Genomic DNA, 22,742 nt, shown 5'->3' with positions numbered 1-22,742 from the left:
TTAGTCATTAGCTGGATACATCAGGGGAGATGCTGGTGCCAGGAAATGGATGAAGGACTGGTGTGTGTGTGTGTGTGTGTGTGTGTGTGTGTGTGTGTGTGTGTGTGTGTGTGTGTGTGTGTGTGTGTGTGTGTGTGTGTGTGTGTGTGTGTGTGTGCATACAGTGTATTCACAAAGTATTCAGACCCCTTGGCTTTTTCCACATTTTGTTACATTATAGCCTTATTCTAAAATGAATTAAATAATTTTTCCTCGTCAATCTATTCCTATGTCAATCTAATCCCTACCAAGCAAAGAGGCAGCAACTGTTCATAGAGTGGAACTGAGAAAAATGGCTTTTATTTACCTTGGTTTCACAGCAACTTTATGCATTTACTGCTAACATGACCCCCCCATTCTCCAAAACACAATACAATAGAGGAAGGATACTTATCCACATGACAAAGCATGTATTTAATGTGGCAAAAATGACATTAACTAATTTTCGACCAAATGAGCAGTTACTGCCTTTCTTCTAGGTAGGGCAGTATACACAATACCCCACAATGACAAAGGAAAAACAGGTTTTTAAAAATTGTAGAAAATGTATATATATATATATATATATATATATAAAAATAAAAATAAACTGAAATATCCTATTTACATAAGTATTCAGACACTTTACACAGTACTTTGTTGAAACACCTTTGGCATCGATTACAGGCTTGAGTCTACTTGGGTATGACGCTACAAGCTTGGCACACCTGTATTTGGGGAGTTTCTCCCATTCTTCTCTGCAGATCCTCTAAAGCTCTGTCAGGTTGGATGGGGAGCGTCGCTGCACAGCTATTTTCAAGTCTCTCTAGAGATGTTCGATTGGGTTCAAGTCCGGGCTCTGGCTGGGCCACTCAATGACATTCAGAGACTTGCCCCGAAGCCACTCCTGCGTAGTCTTGGCTGTGTGCTTAGGGTCGTTGTCCTGTCGGAAGGTGAACCTTCACCCCAGTCTGAGGTCCTGAGCACTCTGGAGCAGGTTTTCATCAAGGATCTCTCTGTACTTTGTTCCGTTCATAGTTCCTTCAATCCTGACTAGTCTCCCAGCCCCTGTCGCTGAAAAACATCCCCACAGCATGATGCTGCCACCACCATATTTCCTCCAGCCGTGATGCTTGGCAGTCAGGCCAAAGAGTTCAATCTTGGTTTCATCAGACTAGATAATCTTGATTTTCCTTTAGGGGGCTGTCATGTGCCTTTTATTGAGGAGAGGCTTCCATCAGGCCACTCTATCATAAAGGCCTAACTGGTGGAGTGCCTCAGAGATGGTTGTCCTTCTGGAAGGTTCTCCCCTCTCCACAGAGAAACTCTGGAGCTCTGTCAGATAGACCATCAGGTTCATGGTCACCTCCCTGACCAAAGCCCTTCTCCCCCGATTGTTCAGTTTGGCTGGGCGGACAGCTCTAGGAAGAGTCTTGGTGGTTTCAAACTTCTTCCATTTAAGAACAATGGAGACCATTGTGTTCTTGGGGACCTTCAATGCTGCAGAAATGTTTTGGTACCCTTCCCCAGATCTGTGCCTCGACACAATCCTGTCTCGGAGCTCTATGGACAATTCTAAAAACCTCATGGCTTGGTTTTTGCTCTGACATGCACTGTCAACTGTGGGACCTTATATAGACAGATGTGTGCCTTTCCAAATCATGTCCAATCAATTTAATTTACCACAGGTGGACTCCAATCAAGTTGTAGAAACATCTCAAGGATGACCAATGGAAACAGGATGCACCTGAGCTCTATTTTGAGTCTCATAGCAATTAGAAACGTGGAAAAAGTCAAGGGGTCTGAAAACTTTCAGAATGCACTGTATATAGAGACAGAGCGAGAGAGACAGAGAAAGAAAGAGAGACAGAGAGAGAGACAGAGAGAGTGAGACAGAGAGAGAGAGAGAGAGAGGGACTGAGAGAGAGAGAGAGAGAGAGAGAGAGAGAGAGAGAGAGAGAGAGAGAGAGAGAGAGAGAGAGAGAGAGAGAGAGAGAGAGAGAGAGAGAGAGAGAGAGAGAGAGAGAGAGAGAGAGAGAGAGAGAGAGAGGGACAGAGAGAGAGAGAGAGAGCGCGAGAGAGAGCAGCAGTTTGTGTGTGCGCATCTGTGTGCCTCAGTGGGCAATGCTCTCTCTCCCTGGCTGTTGTCAGAGTGTGTTAAGACTGTGTACCAGCCCCTCCACTGATAAGCATCACATCACTAACACTCACAGAGCAAGAGAGAGAGCTAGAGAAAGCAAGAGAAAACAATTCAAGTGGGAGAGAGATAAGGAAGACGAGAGACAGACCACAGAAAGAGAGAGCGAGAGCGAGCGAGAGACAGAGCGAGCGAGAGACAGAGCGAGCGAGAGACAGAGCGAGCGAGAGACAGAGCGAGCGACAGAGCGACAGAGCGAGCGACAGAGCGACAGAGCGAGCGAGAGACAGAGTGAGCGAGAGAGCGACAGAGCGAGCGAGAGACAGAGCGAGAGACAGAGCGAGAGACAGAGCGAGAGACAGCGCGAGAGACAGCGCGAGAGACAGCGCGAGAGACAAAACGAGAGACAGAGAGACAGAGAGACAGAGCGAGAGAGCGAGAGACAGAGCGAGAGACAGAGCGAGAGACAGAGCGAGAGACAGAGCGAGAGAGAGAGAGAGCGAGAGAGAGCGAGAGACAGCACGAGAGACAGCACGAGAGACAGCACGAGAGACAGAGCGAGAGACAGAGAGACAGAGCGAGAGAGAGAGACAGAGCGAGAGACAGAGCGACAGTGAGAGAGAGCGACAGAGCGACAGAGAGAGCGACAGAGCGACAGAGCGACAGAGCGACAGAGCGAGAGACAGAGAGACAGACAGACAGACAGACAGACAGACAGACAGACAGACAGACAGACAGACAGACAGACAGACAGACAGACAGACAGACAGACAGACAGACAGACAGACAGACAGAGCAAGAGAGCGCGAGAGAAAGAGAGAATCACTAAAACAATACAGAAATACACTACGGAAAAAGAAGGAATAGCACGTCAAAAATCAGCTCAATGTAATTGAAGAATCCAGAGACTCTAACCACTTCTGGGATAATTGGAAAACTCTAAACAAACAACAACACGAAGAGTTATCTATCCAAAACGGAGATGTATGGATAAAATACTTGTCCAATCTTTTTACCTCTATAACAAAGAACAAACAGCAAAAACATACACATGACTAAATACAAATCTTAGAATCAACTGTTAAAGACTACCAGAACCCCACTGGATTCTCCAATTACATTGAATGAACTACAGGACAAAATACAAACCCTCCAACCTAAAAAGGCCTGTGGTGTTGATGGTATCCTCAATGAAATGATCAAATATACCGACCACAAATTCCATTGGCTATACTTAAACATCATCCTCAGCTCTGGCACCTTCCCTAATATGTGGAAGCAAGGACTGATCACCCCAATCCACAAAAGTGGAGACAAATTTGACCCCAATAATTACCATGGGATATGCATCAACAGCAACCTTTGGAAAATACTCTGCATTATCATTAACAGCAGACTCGTACATTTCCTCAGTGAAAACAATGTACTGAGCAAATGTCAAATTGGCTTTTTCCCAAATTACCATACGACAGACCACATATTCCCCCTGGACTCCCTAATTGACAAACAAACAAACCAAAACAAAGGCAAAGTCTTCTCATGCTTTGTTGATTTCCAAAAAGCTTTTGACTCAATATGGCATGAAGGTCTTCTGCACAAATTGAAGGTAAGTGGTGTTCGGGGAGAAACATACAACATTATAAAATCTATGTACACAAACAACAAGTGTGCAGTTCAAATTGGCAAAAAACACACACATTTCTTTCCAGCGGGCCATGGGGTCAAACAGGGATGCAGCTTGAGCCCCACCCTCTTTAACAGATATATCAACAAATTGGCGAGGGCACTAGAACAGTCTGCAGCACCCTGCCTCACCCTACTAGAATCTGAAGTCAAATGTCTACAGTTTGCTGATGATCTGGTGCTTCTGTCCCCAACCAAGGAGGGCCTACAGCAGCACCTAGATCTTCTGCACAGATTCTGTCAGACCCGGGCCCTGACAGTAATTCTCATTAAGACAAAAATAATGGTGTTCCAAAAAAGGTCCCGTTGTCAGGACCACGAATACAATTTCCATCTAGACACCGTTGCCCTAGAGCACACAAAAAACTATAGATACCTCAGCCTAAACATCAGCGGCAGAAGTAACTTCCACAAAGCTGTGAACGATCTGAGAGAAGGGTCTTCTACGCCATCAAAAGGAACACCAAATTCGACATACCTATTAGGATCTGGCTAAAAATACTTCAATCAGTTATAGAACCCATTACCCTTTATGGTCGTGAGGTCTGGGGTCTGCTCAACAACCAAGAATTCACAAAAATTGGACAAACACCAAATTGAGACTCTGCATGCAGGTTTCGGCAAAATTATCCTCCGTGTACAACGTAAAACACCAAATAATGCATGCAGAACAGAATTAGGCCGATACCCACTAATTATCAAAATCCAGAAAAGAGTCGTTGAATTCTACAATCTGTTCAAACACAAACAGACCCCCCAGGACAGCGTCACAATTAGACTCAACCAAATCATGAGAAAACAAAAAGATAATTACTTGACACATAGGAAAGAATTAACAAAACAAACTGAGCAAACTAGAATGATATTTGGCCCTAAACAGAAAGTACACAGTGACAGAATACCTGACCACTGAAAATGAGGTGGAAACTGAGCTGCACTTCCGAACCTCCTGCCAAATGTATGACCATATTAGAGACACATATTTCCCTCAGATTACACAGACCCACAAAGAATTCTAAAACAAATCCAATTTTGATAAACTCTCATGTCTACTGGGTGAAATACCACAGTGTGCCATCACAGCAGCAACATTTGTGTCCTGTTGCCACAAGAAAAGGGCAACCAGTGAAGAACAAACACCATTGTAAATACAACCCATGTTTATGTTGATTTATTTTACATTTTGTACTTAACTATTTGCGCATCGTTACAACACTGTATATAGACATAATATGAGTGTAATGTTTACTGTTCATTGTTTATTTCACTTTTGTTCATTATCTATTTCAGTTGCATTGCCAATGTAAACATATCTTTCTTAAATCGAATTTTTAAACAGAGAGAGAGAGAGAGAGAGAGAGAGAGAGAGAGAGAGAGAGAGAGAGAGAGAGCGAGAGAGAGAGCGAGAGAGAGAGCGAGAGAGAGAGAGCGCGAGCGAGAGATGGGTAACAGTTGATCTAGAAACAGCGGAGGTGAATGGAGGTATAGGAAAAACGATCCACACACGTAGGGAGGAGAGGAGAAAACTACTGTTCAGCCCGGAATCAAAACTGATCCATCCATATAAACACAGCATCAGAGTCAGATGGAGGAGAGAGAGACCTCAACTTGGATAGACAAATCTCTCTCTCTTTATTCTGTCCTCTGGTGTGTGTGTGTGTGTGTGTGTGTGTGTGTGTCTTACCTTAGGTCACCTCATAGCGTGGACTAGGTAGCTGTTAATCCATACTGTCAACAGTCCATCTGTTATGGCATTACTGTCAAACCTTGCTACTACCATGCTTCATATACTGACTCATACTACTGAAAAAAGTGCACCCCCAGTCTGAGACCTGATAGGGCTCCTGTTGCACCACACAGCATACCTGCATACCTCGCGGTACATGCATAGGCGCACACACACACGCACACACGCAGGCGGAGTCTTCAATTTTGACAGTTACTTTCACATTAATACACATATGTTACAGTGGTTAAGTGCTCACGCGTACACGTGTGTGTGTGTGTGTGTGTGTGTGTGTGTGTGTGTGTGTGTGTGTGTGTGTGTGTGTGTGTGTGTGTGTGTGAGACAGACAACTGCAGGCCCTTACTGTAATGTATTTACAATTCCAGAAACAGAGTTAAACTAACACATAACGGCCTTCTCTTCCACGACCCTCCCACCCACAACAATATTATTCTACCACTCTTACAGGAAAGAGAGAGAGCGAAGGATGAAAAGGGATGATGAAAAAAAAGGCGAGAGAATGCCCTTTTCTCCTCTCTCTTCCTGTCCTGCCCTCTTTCCTCGCTTTTCTCCTCTCTCTTCCTGTTCTGCCCTCTTCCCTCGCTTTTATCCTCTCTCTTCCTGTTCTGCCCTCGTCCCTCACTTTTCTCCTCCGTCCTGGGCAGGTGTTGTGAGCGATTGCACGCCCCCGCCCCAGCGGGATTAAAGAGGACATGTTTAATTGCTTGTTAACAAATGTTTACGGCGCCGTACTGAGCAGCCACCCGTTTCCTGCCAAGTATAGACCTCCATTACTCTGAGGCTGCTGTCGGAGCGACACTGGGCTGGAAGGAGGGAGAGACAGAGAGAGAAAGGAGGGAGAGACAGAGAGAGACAGGAGGGAGAGACAGAGAGAGAAAGGAGGGAGAGACAGAGAGAGACAGGAGGGAGAGACAGAGAGAGACAGGAGAAAATGATGCGGGAACTAAGTGACAGACAGATCACAAGAGAGCAGGGTGTGGAGACTGACCGATCACAGGAGGGCAGGGGGTGGAGACTGACCGATCACAGGAGGGCAGGGGGTGGAGACTGACCGATCACAAGAGGGCAGGGGGTGGAGACTGACCGATCACAAGAGGGCAGGAGGTGGAGACTGACAGATCACAAGAGGGCAGGGGGTGGAGACTGACAGATCACAAGAGGGCAGGGGTGGAGACTGAACGATCACAAGAGGGCAGGGGTGGAGACTGACAGATCACAAGAGGGCAGGTGGTGGAGACTGACAGATCACAAGAGGGCAGGGGGTGGAGACTGACAGATCACAAGAGGGCAGGGGTGGAGACTGACCGATCACAAGAGGGCAGGGGGTGGAGACTGACCAATCACAAGAGGGCAGGGGGTGGAGACTGACAGATCACAAGAGGGCAGGGGGTGGAGACTGACCGATCACAAGAGGGCAGGGGGTGGAGACTGACCGATCACAAGAGGGCAGGGGGTGGAGACTGACCGATCACAAGAGGGCAGGGGGTGGAGACTGACAGATCACAAGAGGGCAGGGGTGGAGACTGACAGATCACAAGAGGGCAGGGGGTGGAGACTGACAGATCACAAGAGGGCAGGGGTGGAGACTGACAGATCACAAGAGGGCAGGGGGTGGAGACTGACCGATCACAAGAGGGCAGGGGTGGAGACTGACAGATCACAAGAGGGCAGGGGGTGGAGACTGACAGATCACAAGAGGGCAGGGGGTGGAGACTGACAGATCACAAGAGGGCAGGGGGTGGAGACTGACCGATCACAGGAGGGCAGGGGGTGGAGACTGACCGATCACAGGAGGGCAGGGGGTGGAGACTGACCGATCACAAGAGGGCAGGGGGTGGAGACTGACAGTGAAAAAATAAGTCAAGATTGTGTGAGAGAGAGAGAGAGAGAGAGAGAGAGAGAGAGAGAGAGAGAGAGAGAGAGAGAGAGAGAGAGTGAACGAGAGCACTATAGGAAAGTATTATAGCAGTCGTTAGGCAGTATTATTCTCAGTGTAGTCTAAGAGGGAACATTGAGTCTCTGGTGCAAGTCAGCAGAAATGACCAATACACCCACAATCACAAAAAGATTGCAGTGACCAAAAATCCAGTTGATTATCCGAATAGTTTTGGCTGTTTCTAGAACTGTGACTGCGCTACAAGATTTAAACACTGACTCTTCACCATGGAATGAAACTGATCAAATGATCTCAAAGGTTTATTCAAAATACATTTTCTCAACAACAAAAATCAACACAATATGAGTTCTGTCAGTCCACAGAGAAAACCCCAGACATGCATGCACATACCGGTAGACATGCACACGCTCAATTTCATTACATTGGGGTGTTATCCTGTCTAAAGGGGGGGGGGAGACATCTGATACAATCTTGTTTATTTTCCTATCTCGGGCGCGGCGACTCATTGAGCTTATTAAAAACTACAGAGCAATATCAGACGTGTCTGTCATCCCTTTAGATGAAAGGGGCCTGCCTGGCTGCTTTATGAATTATTATTTGCTTTGTGCTGCTGCAGCCTTATGCTAGGCTAATGGTGCTATGCTAAAGGCACTAGGCTAATGGTGCTAGGCTAATGCTACAGTAACAAGCTACTTGATGTAAAAAGGTCTTCCAAGTGAGAGACTTCTGTAGCAGGAATTCCTTGGTCTTATCTGAGCTCTTAGGCTTTTGTTAGCGCCCAGAGCTAGTGCCTTAGCTAGAAACATTAAAAAGCCATAACCTAGCCTGCAACAAACTTCTAGCGTTACATGCTAAAAGCAATACATATCTTCCATTTAAAGTGCTAGCGTCTCGCTAACAGGGGTAAACCATCTTCCATAGCAGCACCAGTCACCTCAGGGGGGAAAAGAAAGATGAAAGTAGACCCTTGTTGTTGTGTAGGCTACATTCTTTCATGTGTGATAGCCCTAAGAATCAATCTAGACTACCTAGACCGAAAGGGGAACCACAGGGACTGTGAGGAGATATTGAATTCGCACTTTCATTCTTGCTCTATGTATGCTGGGATATCGTCACGGCAACCAGTTTATCTCCCACTGGCAGTGGGTAACCCGTTTCGTCGTCGAGCGATGTAAGGAACAAGAGATACATTTTTGGGTGAATGATGTAAAAGAGACAATTAATATTACATTGCCACAACAGACACACAATCTCTCTCTTTCAAACACAAATACATCATGTAGCTAAGTGAATAAAAATACAAATAAAATACACTTAATCCCAAAAAAAATAAGAAATATCAGAACGAGCAATGTCAGAGACCGGTATATATATACACTGCTCAAAAAAATAAAGGGAACACTAAAATAACACATCCTAGATCTGAATGAATGAAATAATCTTATTAAATACTTTTTTCTTTACATAGCTGAATATGCTGACAACAAAATCACACAAAAATAATCAATGGAAATCCAATTTATCAACCCATGGAGGTCTAGATTTGGAATCACACTCAAAATTAAAGTGGAAAACCACACTACAGGCTGATCCAACTTTGATGTAATGTCCTTAAAACAAGTCAAAATGAAGCTCAGTAGTGTGTGTGGCCTCCACGTGCCTGTATGACCTCCCTACAACGCCTGGGCATGCTCCTGATGAGGTGGCGGATGGTCTCCTGAGGGATCTCCTCCCAGACCTGGACTAAAGCATCCGCCAACTCCTGGACAGTCTGTGGTGCAACGTGGCGTTGGTGGATGGAGCGAGACATGATGTCCCAGTTGTGCTCAATTGGATTCAGGTCTGGGGAATGGGCGGGCCAGTCCATAGCATCAAAGCCTTCCTCTTGCAGGAAATGCTGACACACTCCAGCCACATGAGGTCTAGCATTGTCTTGCATTAGGAGGAACCCAGGGCCAACCGCACCAGCATATGGTCTCGCAAGGGGTCTGAGGATCTCATCTCGGTACCTAATGGCAGTCAGGCTACCTCTGGCGAGCACATGGAGGGCTGTGCGGCCCCCCAAAGAAATGCCACCCCACACCATGACTGACCCACCGCCAAACCGGTCATGCTGGAGGATGTTGCAGGCAGCAGAACGTTCTCCACGGCGTCTCCAGACTCTGTCACGTCTGTCACGTGCTCAGTGTGAACCTGCTTTCATCTGTGAAGAGCACAGGGCGCCAGTGGCGAATTTGCCAATCTTGGTGTTCTCTGGCAAATGCCAAACGTCCTGCACGGTGTTGGGCTGTAAGCACAACCCCCACCTGTGGACGTTGGACCCTCATACCACCCTCATGGAGTCTGTTTCTGACCGTTTGAGCAGACACATGCACATTTGTGACCTGCTGGAGGTCATTTTGCAGGGCTCTGGCAGTGCTGCTCCTGCTCCTCCTTGCACAAAGGCGGAGGTAGCGGTCCTGCTGCTGGGTTGTTGCCCTCCTACGGCCTCCTCCACGTCTCCTGATGTACTGGCCTGTCTCCTGGTAGCGCCTCCATGCTCTGGACACTACGCTGACAGACACAGCAAACCTTCTTGCCACAGCTCGCATTGATGTGCCATCCTGGATGAGCTGCACTAGCTGAGCCACTTGTGTGGGTTGTAGACTCCGTCTCATGCTACCACTAGAGTGAAAGCACCGCCAGCATTCAAAAGTGACCAAAACATCAGCCAGGAAGCATAGGAACTGAGAAGTGGTCTGTGGTCCCCACCTGCAGAACCACTCCTTTATTGGGGGTGTCTTGCTAATTGCCTATAATTTCCACCTGTTGTCTATTCCATTTGCACAACAGCATATGAAATTTATTGTCAATCAGTGTTGCTTCCTAAGTGGACAGTTTGATTACACAGAAGTGTGATTGACTTGGAGTTACATTGTATTGTTTAAGTGTTCCCTTTATTTTTTTGAGCAGTGTATATACAGCGAGGGAAAAAAGTATTTGATCCCCTGCTGATTTTGTACGTTTGCCCACTAACAAAGAAATGATTAGTCTATCATTTTAATGGTAGGTTTATTTGAACAGTGAGAGACCACACAAAAAATTCCAGAAAAACGCATGTCAAAATGTTATAAATTGATTAGCATTTTAATGAGGGAAATAAGTATTTGACCCCCTCTCAATCAGAAAGGTTTCTGGCTCCCAGGTGTCTTTTATACAGGTAACGAGCTGAGATTAGGAGCAAACACTTAAATGGAGTGCTCCTAATCTCAGTTTGTTACCTGTATAAAAGACACCTGTCCACAGAAGCAAGCAATCAATCAGATTCCAAACTCTCCACCATGGCCAAGACCAAAGAGCTCTCCAAGGATGTCAGGGACAAGATTGTAGACCTACACAAGGCTGGAATGGGCTACAAGACCATCGCCAAGCAGTTTGGTGAGAAGGTGACAACAGTTGGTGCGATTATTCGCAAATGGAAGAAACACAAAAGAACTGTCAATCTCCCTCGGCCTGGGGCTCCATGCAAGATCTCACCTCGTGGAGTTGCAATGATCATGAGAACGGTGAGGAATCAGCCCAGAACTACATGGGAGGATCTTGTCAATGATCTCAAGGCAGCTGGGACCATAGTCACCAAGAAAACAATTGGTAACACACTACGCCATGAAGGACTGAAATCCTGCAGCGCCCGCAAGGTCCCCCTGCTCAAGAAAGCACATATGCATGCCTGTCTGAAGTTTGCCAATGAACATGTGAATGATTCAGAGGACACCTGGGTGAAAGCTCTTTGGCATCAACTCCAGTCGCCGTGTTTGGAGGAGGAATGCTGCCTATGACCCCAAGAACACCATCCCCACCGTCAAACATGGAGGTGGAAACATTATGTTTTGGGGGTGTTTTTCTGCTAAGGGGACAGGACAACTTCACCGCATCAAAGGGACGATGGACGGGTCCATGTACCGTCAAATCTTGGGTGAGAACCTCCTTCCCTCAGCCAGGGCATTGAAAATGGGTCGTGGATGGGTATTCCAGCATGAGAATGACCCAAAACACACGGCCAAGGCAACAAAGGAGTGGCTCAAGAAGAAGCACATTAAGGTTATGGAGTGGCCTAGCCAGTCTGCAGACCTTAATCCCATAGAAATCTGTGGAGGGAGCTGAAGGCTTGAGTTGCCAAACGTCAGCCTCGAAACCTTAATGACTTGGAGAAGATCTCCAAAGAGGGGTGAGACGAAATCCCTCCTGAGATTTGTGCAAAGAAACATCTGACCTTTGTGATTACCAACAAGGGTTTTGCCACCAAGTCATGTTTTGCAGAGGGGTCAAATACTTATTTCCCTCATTAAAATGCAAATAATTTTATAACATTTTTGACATACATTTTTCTGTTGTTATTCTGTCTCTCACTGTTCAAATAAACCTACCATTAAAATTATAGACTGATCATTTCTTTGTAAGTGGGCAAACGTACAAAATCAGCAGGGGATCAAATACTTTTTTCCCTTACTGTATAGATATATACAGTGGGGAGAACAAGTATTTGATACACTGCCGATTTTGCAGGTTTTCCTACTTACAAAGCATGTAGTGGTCTGTAATTTTTATCATAGGTACACTTCAACTGTGAGAGACGGAATCTAAAACAAAAATCCAGAAAATCACATTGTATGATTTTTAAGTAATTAATTATATATATATATATATATATATATATATATATACACACACACATACAGTTGAAGTCGGAAGTTTACATACACTTAGGTTGGAGTCATTAAAACTCGTTTTTCAACCACTCCACAAATTTCTTATTAACAAACTATAGTTTTGGCAAGTCGGTTAGGACATCTACTTTGTGCATGACACAATATATTTTTCCAACAATTGTTTACAGACAGATTATTTCACTTATAATTCACTGTATCACAATTCCAGTGGGTCAGAAGTTTACATACACTAAGTTGACTGTGCCTTTAAAACACCTGGAAAATTCCAGAAAATGATGTCATGGCTTTAGAAGTTTCTGATAGGCTAATTGACATCATTTGAGTCAATTGGAGGTGTACCTGTGGATGTACTTCAAGGCCTTCCTTCAAACTCAGTGCCTCTTTGCTTGACATCATGGGAAAATCAAAAGAAATCTGCCAAGACCTCAGACATTTTTTTGTAGACCTCCACAAGTCTGGTTCATCCTTGGGAGCAATTTCCAAATGCCTGAAGGTACCACGCTCATCTGTACAAACAATAGTACGCAAGTATAAACACCATGGGACCACGCAGCCGTCATACCGCTCAGGAAGGAGACGTGTTCTGTCTCCTAGAGATTAACGTACTTTGGTGCGAAAAGTTCAAATCAATCCCAGAACAACAGCGAAGGACCTTGTGAAGATGCTTGAGGAAACAGGTACAAAAGTATCTATATCCACAGTAAAAACTAGTTCTATATCGACATAACCTGAAAGGCCGCTCAGCAAGGAAGAAGCCACTGCTCCAAAACCGCCATAAAAAAGCCAGACTACAGTTTGCATCTGCACATGGGGACAAAGATTGTACTTTTTGGAGAAATGTCCTCTGGTCTGATGAAACCAAATTAGAACCGTTTGGCCATAAGGACCACCGTTATGTTTGGAGGAAAAAGGGGAAGGCTTGCAAGCCGAAGAACGTCATCCCAACCGTGAAGCACGGGGGTGGCAGCATCATGTTGTGGGGGTGCTTTGCTGCAGGAGGGACTGGTGCACTTCACAAAATAGATGGCATCATGAGGATGGAAAACTATGTAGATATATTGAAGCAGCATCTCCAGACATCAGTCAGGAAGTTAAAGCTTGGTCGCAAATGGGTCTTCCAAATGGACAATGACCCCAAGCATACTTCCAAAGTTGTGTCAAAATGGCTTAAGGACAACAAAGTCAAGGTATTGGAGTGGCCATAACAAAGCCCTGACCTCAATCCTATAGAAATTTGTGGGCAGAACTGAAAAAGAGTGTGCAAGCAAGGAGGCCTACAAACCTGACTCTCAAAATTCACCCACCTTATTGTGGGAAGCTTGTGGAAGGCTACCCGAAACGTTTGACCCAAGTAAAACAATTTAAAGGCAATGTTACCAAATACTAATTGAGTGTATGTAAACTTCTGACCCACTGGGAATGTGATGAAAGAAATAAAAGCTGAAAGAAATAATTCTCTCTACAATTATTCTGACATTTCACATTCTTAAAATAAAGTGGTGATCCTAACTGACCTAAGACAGGGAATTTTTACTAGGATTAAATGTCAGGAATTGTGAAAAACTGAGTTTAAATGTATTTGGCTAAGGTGTTTGTAAACTTCTGACTTCAACTGTATACACACATACACGTATAAAGGTGTGTTTTGTATGTAAACATTAAAGTGACCAGCGTTCAATGACTAGAATACAGTATGTACATTGTATACAGTGCCTTCAGAAAGTATTCATTCCCCTTGACTTATTCCACATTTTGTTGTGTTACAGCCTGAATTCAAAATTGATTAAATAAAATTGTTTCCTCACCCATCTACACACAATACCACATAATGACAAAGTGATTTTTTTTTCATTTTAGAAAATGTATTGAAAATGAAATACAGAAACATCTAATTTACATAAGTATTCACACCCCTGAGTCAATACTTTGTAGAAGCACCTTTGGCAGCAATTACAGCTCTGAGAGCTTTCCACACCTGGATTGTGCAACATTCTTTTCAAAATTCTTCAATTTCTGTCAAATTGGTTGCTGATCATTGCTAGACAACCATTTTCAAGTCTCTCCATAGATTTTCAGCAGATTTAAATCAACATTTGTAACTTGGCCACTCAGGAACATTCACTATCTTTTTGGTAAGTAACTGTAAGCAACAGTGTAGATTTGGCCTTGTGGTTTAGGTTATCGTCCTGCTGAAAGGTGAATTCATTTCCCAGTGTCTGGTGGAAAGCAGACAAACAGGTTTTGCCTGCGCTTAGCTCCATTCTGTTTCATCCGGAAAACTCCCCCATTGTTAATGATTATAATCATACCCATAACACCACTATGCTTGAAAAATTGGAGCGTTTTGCAGTATTACTTAATGCCTTGTTGCAAACAGGATGCATGTTTTGGAATATTTTTATTCTGTACAGGCTTCCCTCTTTTCACTCTGTCAATTAGGTTAGTATTGTGGAGTAACTACAATGTTGTTGATCCATCCTCAGTTCTCTATCACAGCCATTAAACTAACTGTTTTAAAGTCACCATTGGCCTCATGGTGAAATCCCTGAGCGGTTTCCTTCCTCTCCGGCAAGTTAGGATGGACGCCTGTATCTTTGCAGTGACTGGGTGTATTGATACACCCCCCAAAGTGTAATTAATAACATGTTCAAAGGGATATTCAATTTCGGATTATTTTTTATTTTGACCCATTTACCAATAGGTGCCTTTCTTTGCGAGGCATTAAAAAACCTCCTTGGTCTTTGTGGTAGAATCTGTGTTTGAAATTCACTGCTTGACTGAGGGACCTTACAGATAATTGTATGTGTGGGGTACAGAGCTGAGGTAGACATTCACAAATCATGTTAAACACTATTATTGTTCACAGAGTGAGTCAATGCAACTTCATATGTGACTTGTTAAGTACATTTTTACTCCTGAACTTATTTAGGCTTACCATAACAAAGAGGTTGAATATGTATTGCCTCATTACATTTCAGCTTTTTATTTTTCATTAATTTGTAAAACATTTTGAAAAACATAATTCCACTTTGACATTATGGGATATTGTGTGTAGGCCAATGACCAACATAAATCTAAATTCAATTCGTTTTAAACCAGGCTGTAACACAGAAAAATTTGAAAGAAATCAAGGGGTGTGAATACTTTCTGAAGACCCTGTACATGCCTATGGGAATGTGTGTGTGCCCTGGGTTCTGTGCAGTGCCTTCCTATTGGTGGTTTAAAGGTTATCAGTGGAGTCTCTTAATGACACTGCTGGGCCCGGCCAATGTTCATTAAGCGTTCAATTAAACCATCCACTGACAGTGCCTCAGGGGGAGACAGAGAGCTACGTGTACCACAACATCATAGAGGAATGTCGGGCCGTCACTGACGGACTGCTATTCTATTCTCCATAAGTTGGTTTTAATCTTTTGTACCTTAACCTGCCCTGTCCGGCCATACATTGTTTTGTTCTATACAATTTTGTTCTATACATATCTACTCAAATATATTTGAGTTAGTGCAGTTCGGCGACTGTTGTTTTTCTCTTCAAGATCTTTGCCATACGTTGGTTAGCATAGAAAACCTCTAGCTTTGCCTGATGGTTTGAGATGTGTGAAGGGGTTGGAATGTCCTCTCTACTCTCTACTCTACTGAACTCTACTCTCTACTCATTCCTCTCTACTCTACTGAACTGCCCTCTATTCAGTTCTACTGTCAGAGGCTCTAGACATGAGTCACCATAACCTGCAGTCTGTCAGTCCATAAAGACACCTCAGAGGAAGATTACAGAGAGACAAAAGAGAGAGAACGACAGAGGAGTCCTCTTTTGTTCCTCAATACATGTGGGAGAGAAAGACAGAGGGAAGAAGAAGAGACCCATTAGGCAAAAACGGGTTGACTCAACGCTGTTTCCACATCATTTCAACAAACAAAATTCAATGTGATGACATTGAATCAACGTGAAAAACTGATTGGATTTGCAAAGAGGCATCAACGTAAGGGAACTTCCTCTTTTTTTCACCTAACTTTTTACCTAAATCCAATGACATGGTGAATTTTTCTTGTTGATTTCACATGTAATTCACGTTAGTTGACAACTCAACCAAATGTAAATCAAAATGAGATGTTGAAATGAGGGGCAGACAGGCAGGTCAGTTAGTAATCAGTCTAGGAATGGATGAATCCATACATCAGCCCCAAATACATACACATGATATAGACCAATCAGAACCCTGCTTACTGTAATTACAAAATCATGGACAGAGCAGAAAACGGTGCGGGAAGCTTGACAAAACAAACGTTTCTTTAGAGAGAAGGTGTGATCAAAAAGGGTCCGGTTCTCTATAATAAAACTCTTCATTAGAATCTCAGTGGGAGATAACGGCACTGCTTTATTACTGCCTTCGTGCTAGCTGGGGGCTCTCTCTTCCTTGGTGCTCACTCACATCCACAGAATTCACACCCATCTTCCTCGTTGAGATACGCCCCCATTGGAGAAAGCCAATAGCGTCAGTCTTGGTCAGATTTTCATTCTGCTGATGTTATTGTCTGTTGTGTGTGATGATGTCATCTTGTAAAGTGTACCTTTAACTGACTGCCTCATTCAAAGGAGGTGTACACTGTGTGATTTTCTACACCTAGCCACACTGCAGCCAGAGGTAGAGTGCGGTGACAATTGGAGGGGCAGTCATATAATTGAATATAAGTGAGGACAATCAAAGTCCTATAAAACACTGGTCTATTCCGGTCTGTTCAGAATATGGTGTACAGGCCAAGATGGAGGAGTCACTCACCTACATGCACGAACACACATACTCGTTGGTACAAACACACACACGCACAGAGGATAAAAGAGCCACAAGGGACCAAAGGGATTGATGGTGTGTGTCCAGGATTAATGGCGGTCTTTGTAGTCCCTGCTGCCCCTGTGAGTTCTTATACTTATTTGTCCTGTACAAGTGCGAGGTGTGAAATGGAAATGTGTTTTTTTATATCCCAACTCCCCCCGAGACACCCTCGGAGAGTGAGGCCACGGCCATGTGTGTCTGTGCTTGTGTGTGTGGTTGCTGAATTTGCGTGTGTCTGTGTTTGTGTGTGTGTGTGTGTGTGTGTGTGTGTGTGAGGGGGTCCTGAATTTGCGCACAGATTTGTAAAAGTGCATTCTCTTTGAATCAATCAAGGCCACTGAGACAAAGATGTCCTTGAGACAAGGAGGAAGTAGGGCTTGTTTCCGGATGGGGCCATAGGCTTTCACTTATTCAATGATGTCTGATTACCTCAAGGAAGGGTGTAAGAAAGGAAGGAAGGGCATAAAAAAGGAAGGAAGGAATCTTTAAGAAAGAAGGAGGGGCAGTTTTAGGTGTTCTAAAATAAGACAGCAATCAACCACACCACTGTAGACTTCATATTTACATTACAGCACTTCCTGTGTACACAGTTGATTTACATCCTGTTTACCTGACATTGTGGTGAAAAAAAGAGAAGTAAATGAAGTTTAAGACCACTGCTGTACAGTATGTTACTGTTGTCCTTCTGTCAAAAGAAAACAAATCCAGGCTTACACAGGAATGCACACACACACACACACACACACACACACACACACACACACACACACACACACACACACACACACACACACACACACACACACACACACACACACACACACACACACACACACAGGCTGCTGCAGTCACTTGCTGCTGGAGTGGTACTGCAGTGTTGACATGCCAGAGGGAACATCTCTGCCTACCATAGCAAAACTAGCAAAACGTTACATAAAGGTTCTTCTGAAACATCCACTCTACCACCTACAGATGCTAATGCTACTCCCGCTATAAATAGCCAGCTTTCTGCCGCCCACCCACGCAGGTGGCTTACACCAACCCTGTAGCAGAGGGGACGTTGTGTAAATGTTTGGTCAGTGTTGATCCAGCGTTGAGCCGCTGTTTGGCTAGCACAGGAGAGCTTTTGAAAAATGAGAGAGGGATGGAGGCAGGAAGGTAGGAAGGAGACCTTTTATGGTTGGGCGGAAAAATGTATTTACTTCTATCTCACTCTGGCTTTCTCTCTCCCCCCTCCCTCCCTCTTCTGCTGTAGTTTGTATCTCTTTTTCTCACAATCTCTCTCCTCATACTCCCTATTTTTTCCATTCTCTTTCACTCATTCCCTCTCTCCTCTTCGATAATGCTCCCCCCTCTCTCTCTCTCTCTCTTGCTCCACTCGATCTCTCTCCATCTCTCGCTCTCCACTTGATGTATCCAGCTGTAAATGTATAAGCCTCATGTGCTTGCTGTTGCCACGGCAACAACACAAGGGACCTTATAAAGCTAATAAGTAGAGAGCAGGAGGGGAAAGGAGGAACATTTTAAAAAGAGCGCAGTCAAAAAAAGAGGGAAAATGGGCGCAGATCTATTCCTGGAGTTGGACCTGGGGGCTGTTTACGGATAGAGGGATGCTGGCGAAAGAGAGGAAGAGAGAGAGAGAGAGAGAGAGATAGACAGTTGTTTCTCTGGTGGCGCGTTGTGATGTATCAGATTTGATGTGCCAGCCATGTTTGCTGGTGTCTGTTGAATAGTGGAAATGGAGTGTGTGCGTGTGTGTTTTCACATTCGTGTGTGTGTGTGTGTGCGAGTGTATGTGACTGTATCTGTGGTTATAAAAGGTTTCTTATATTTGTCCTGCTTAAAGCTGCAATGTGTAACTTTTTGGGAAACCCGACCAAATTCACATAGAAATGTTAGTTATAGATCTGTCATTCTCATTGAATGGGGCAGCAGGTAGCCTAGTGGTTAGAGTGTTGGGCCAGTAACCGAAAGGTTGCTAGATCGAATCCCCGAGCTGACAAGGTAAAAATCTGTCGTTCTGCCCCTGAACAAGGCAGTTAACCCTACTGTTCCCCGGTAGGCGTCATTGTAAATAAGAATTTGTTCTTAACTGACTTGCCATTGTTAAATAAAGGTTCAATAAAAAATAAATAAACAAAATTGAAAGCAAGTCTAAAAAGTGGTTGATCTGTTCTATTTCTATGCTTCCCATTCACAAGTTTTCATTTTGTGTCTTTTACTTTCGGACTTGTACACCAGCTTCAAACAAACTGAAAATACAATATTTTTGGTTATTGAAAATATATTTCACAGTGGTTTATATGATACAATTATTCTCTACACCCTCTCAAAATTGCTTGTTTTGTCACATAAATGGGATTTAGGTGAACTATTAAAATGTTTGCAACCAGGAAATGACGGAGCGATTTCTGTATATTGCACCTTTAACTGCATGTACAACTGGGTAACCTGTACGAGTGTGGGGTGTGAAATGGAAATGTCCCCTGAGACCCCATGGGAGAGTGGGGTCACAGCCAGGGATGTGCAGCTAGCCTCTGATCTGCTTCTTCATACATAACCAAATGAGACGTGATACACACACACACGCCTGATAATCATCTCTGTTTCACATACAAAAAGATAACCACATACACACACTTGATCATGGTCTCTCACTCTCTCTCTGAATACAACTATGGAGAAAGAGAAGGACATACTGTTCTCCTCGCTTCTACTCTCTCCTCTAGTCACCTCTCCTTATCTCTCCCTTTGTCTCCTCTCTGGTGAGATGTGAGTGGGTGACAGCCATGTCACCTGGTAATCGTCACTGCGACACACAGGAAATAGAGAGTAAAGTCACACACACAGGCTAGACGCCTTTGCCCACGGCCGGGAGGGGGGGGGGTGTGTTAGGTGTCTGTGTGTGTGTGTGTGTGTGTGTGTGTTGGGTTGCAAGACTTACAGTAGGTCCTTAGAAGTGGGAGTGTCTTGATTCTATTGATAAACATATTACTACACCTGAGGATGGTCTATTAAACTCAGGAGAGGTTAGCTTATTACATGAGCTCATTCTGTACCATGGCATTGTTGAATACTTGTTTCTGATTGGCTTGAAGGGCTTCTAGAGCGTGCATTATTTCCCTATAACGCACAGTATACAGTATTTGCAAGGTTGAATTCAATGGCTACTAATCCTTCGTACATGTTCTATGTTTGAGCTGCTATTGAAAGCAACATCACACATACATACACACACACACACACACGCACATACTTACAGACACGCACACGCACACACTCACCGATGCACGCACGCAGCACAGCACTGTTTGTGTACAGTAGATGTGAAATGACTGGACAGGTCTAAACAATAACATTACATTCCCACCCGTTGGAGGGCAAGGTGAGGTTGGTTCAACATTTCTTACATCTTTCCATTCCTCTCAGATCTACAAGAACATCTACAAGAGGTGGATAGAGGGTAGAGGTCGGCTTGACTTTGGATGACACCCACGTAAGGTGGTAGGACCAGAGAATGATATTGGATGAAGAACGACACTGATCCAGACCTTATCTACAGAGTTACCGCTGGCTGATTTCAGGTGTCACAAAAGCCAGACAGACTCAATCTATCGCCGAGGTGTCATCCCTCCCTCGCCCTTCAAGGTCTCCGTGAATGAGGACGCCAGATAGAAAAAGACAAAAAAGCCTAGAGGTAAAATGCGGAGGAAGGTGAAATAAAGACTAGAAAATTGTGCCCAGATGGAAACTTCCAGATCCACTATACGCAAAGGGAAGAGGAAGGAAGAAGATGGATAAAAATTCAAAAAAAAAGTGAAAATCTCTAGGGAAAAGACAATTTCATAGGGGCTAATTGGCTGTTTCCAGTATTTGTCCAATTAAAAGCTACAAAAGCTATATAAATGGAGCTGACATGGTCCCTCATTCTATACAAGTCGTGCTGTCCAGAATCTGTCCCTGGGTACCTGTGAGGGGGCAGTCGTCGTTGGAGCCGGGTGAGTCCTGGGTGGGGCTGACTGGCGGGCTGGCAGGGGGGCTGGTGCTGAAGCTGGCGTAGCCCAGGGACGAGCTCACCTCGGAGGGATCACAGCTGTGGTTGACTGGCCTCTGGTTCTGGACATCCAGGGAGGAGGAGAGGGAGGTCCGCTGTTTGGGCTGGAGGGAGAGATGGAGAGGGCGAGAGAGGAGAACAAAGGCAATGTTATCAGATCAAAACACAGGTCAGTGTGTCTGCAAGAACTCAAGCTTTTCGTATTGAGAGTAAGAGGAAGGGGTCGATGTGGCAGGTTGTTAAGACAACGCCACATCGGGGGACTAAAAGTTCTGCGACAGTGACACATAGACAGAGAGACAGGTAGAGAGGTTGACGGAGAGAGAGGGGGAGAGAGAAAGATAGCGATGGATGAAAAGGTGGATATAGATGGAGAGAGAGGGAGAGAGAGAGAACGACAGGAGAGAACAGTAAAGGTGAAGTAAAAAGAAAACAAAGTCATCTTCCACTCTTCCAAAGACATCCCTTTCCAAAGGGGAATACAACAGAAGCATCATTATCCTATAGAGAGTTAGGGGGCAATACATCAATGAGAAGTGATCAGAGTGACAGGCGGCGTACAGGGCCAATGGGGAATGAGATAGTTTCACTTGAGGCCAACAGGGAATAGTCAGAGTACGGTGAGACGGGCAGTGTCAGGTAGCATGGTAATACATAGGGAGATGCTGACAGAATGTACAGTGCCGTGAAAAAGTATTTGCCACCTTTCTGATTTTCTCTATTTTTGCATATTTTCGCTACTGAATGTTATCTGATCTTCAACTAAAACATTATTAGATAAAGAGAACCTGACTTTACAAAAAACCCATCTCATCCAAAAAGTTGACTTAAGTTTGCTAAAAAGTACCCGGAAGCACTTGATCATCAATACTCTAGGAAGAATGTTCTATGGACAGATGATTCAAAACCATAACTTTTTGATCAATATGGGTCCCATTATGCGTGGTGAAAATCAACACTGCATTCCACAGTAAGAACCTCATACCAACGGTCAAGCATGGTGGTGGTAGTGTGATGGTTTGGGGATGCTTTGCTACCTCAGGACCTAGATGACTTGCTTTAATAGAAAGAACAATGAATTCTGCTGTGTATCAGAGAATTCTACAGGAGAATGTCAGGCCATCCGTCTGTGAGCTGAAGCTGAAGTGCAGCTGGGTAATGCAGCAAGACAATGATACAAAACAAACAATCAAGTCTACATGAAAATGGCTAAAAAGAAACACATTTGAAGTTTTGGAATGGCCTAGTCAAAGTCCAGACCTAATCCCAATTGTGAGGTTGTGACCGGACTTGAAACGAGCATAATGTAATGGCGCCGAAGAGGGTGGCTGAAGTTTTACATGCCGGCAACCAATTGAGAAATGTTGTTAGTTTTTTTGCGTTGTTTGTAACTTATTGTAACTCTTTGGCATCAACTCAACTCGCCGTGTTTGGAGGAGGAGGAATGCTGCCTATGACCCCAAGAACACCATCTCCACCGTCAAACATGGTGGAAACATTATGCTGGGGTGTTTTTCTGCTAAGGGTACAGGACAACTTCACCACATCATTTGACGGGGCCATGTACTGTCAGATCTTGGGTAAGAACCTCCTTCCCTCAGCCAGGGCATTGAAAATGGGTCGTGGATGGGTATTCCAGCATGACAATGACCCAAAACACACGGC

The 22,742-nt window shown here is 44.4% G+C and overlaps 1 protein-coding gene across 1 annotated transcript in view; it reads right to left on the bottom strand.

Moving 5' to 3' along the window:
* Positions 1-22,742, bottom strand: part of LOC106576444 (ankyrin repeat and sterile alpha motif domain-containing protein 1B) — a 309,496-nt gene that overhangs the window by 111,575 nt on the left and 175,179 nt on the right. Inside the window, 1 exon segment of the mRNA XM_045699996.1 lies at positions 20,992-21,181. Coding sequence (XP_045555952.1) covers positions 20,992-21,181 — 190 coding nt within the window.

This window comes from Salmo salar, chromosome ssa17, assembly GCF_905237065.1.
Source record: "Salmo salar chromosome ssa17, Ssal_v3.1, whole genome shotgun sequence".
In the NCBI taxonomy this organism is placed as follows: domain Eukaryota; kingdom Metazoa; phylum Chordata; class Actinopteri; order Salmoniformes; family Salmonidae; genus Salmo; species Salmo salar.
The sequence above is the reverse complement of the archived record's forward strand: the minus strand, read 5'-3'. Positions and strand labels throughout refer to the sequence as shown.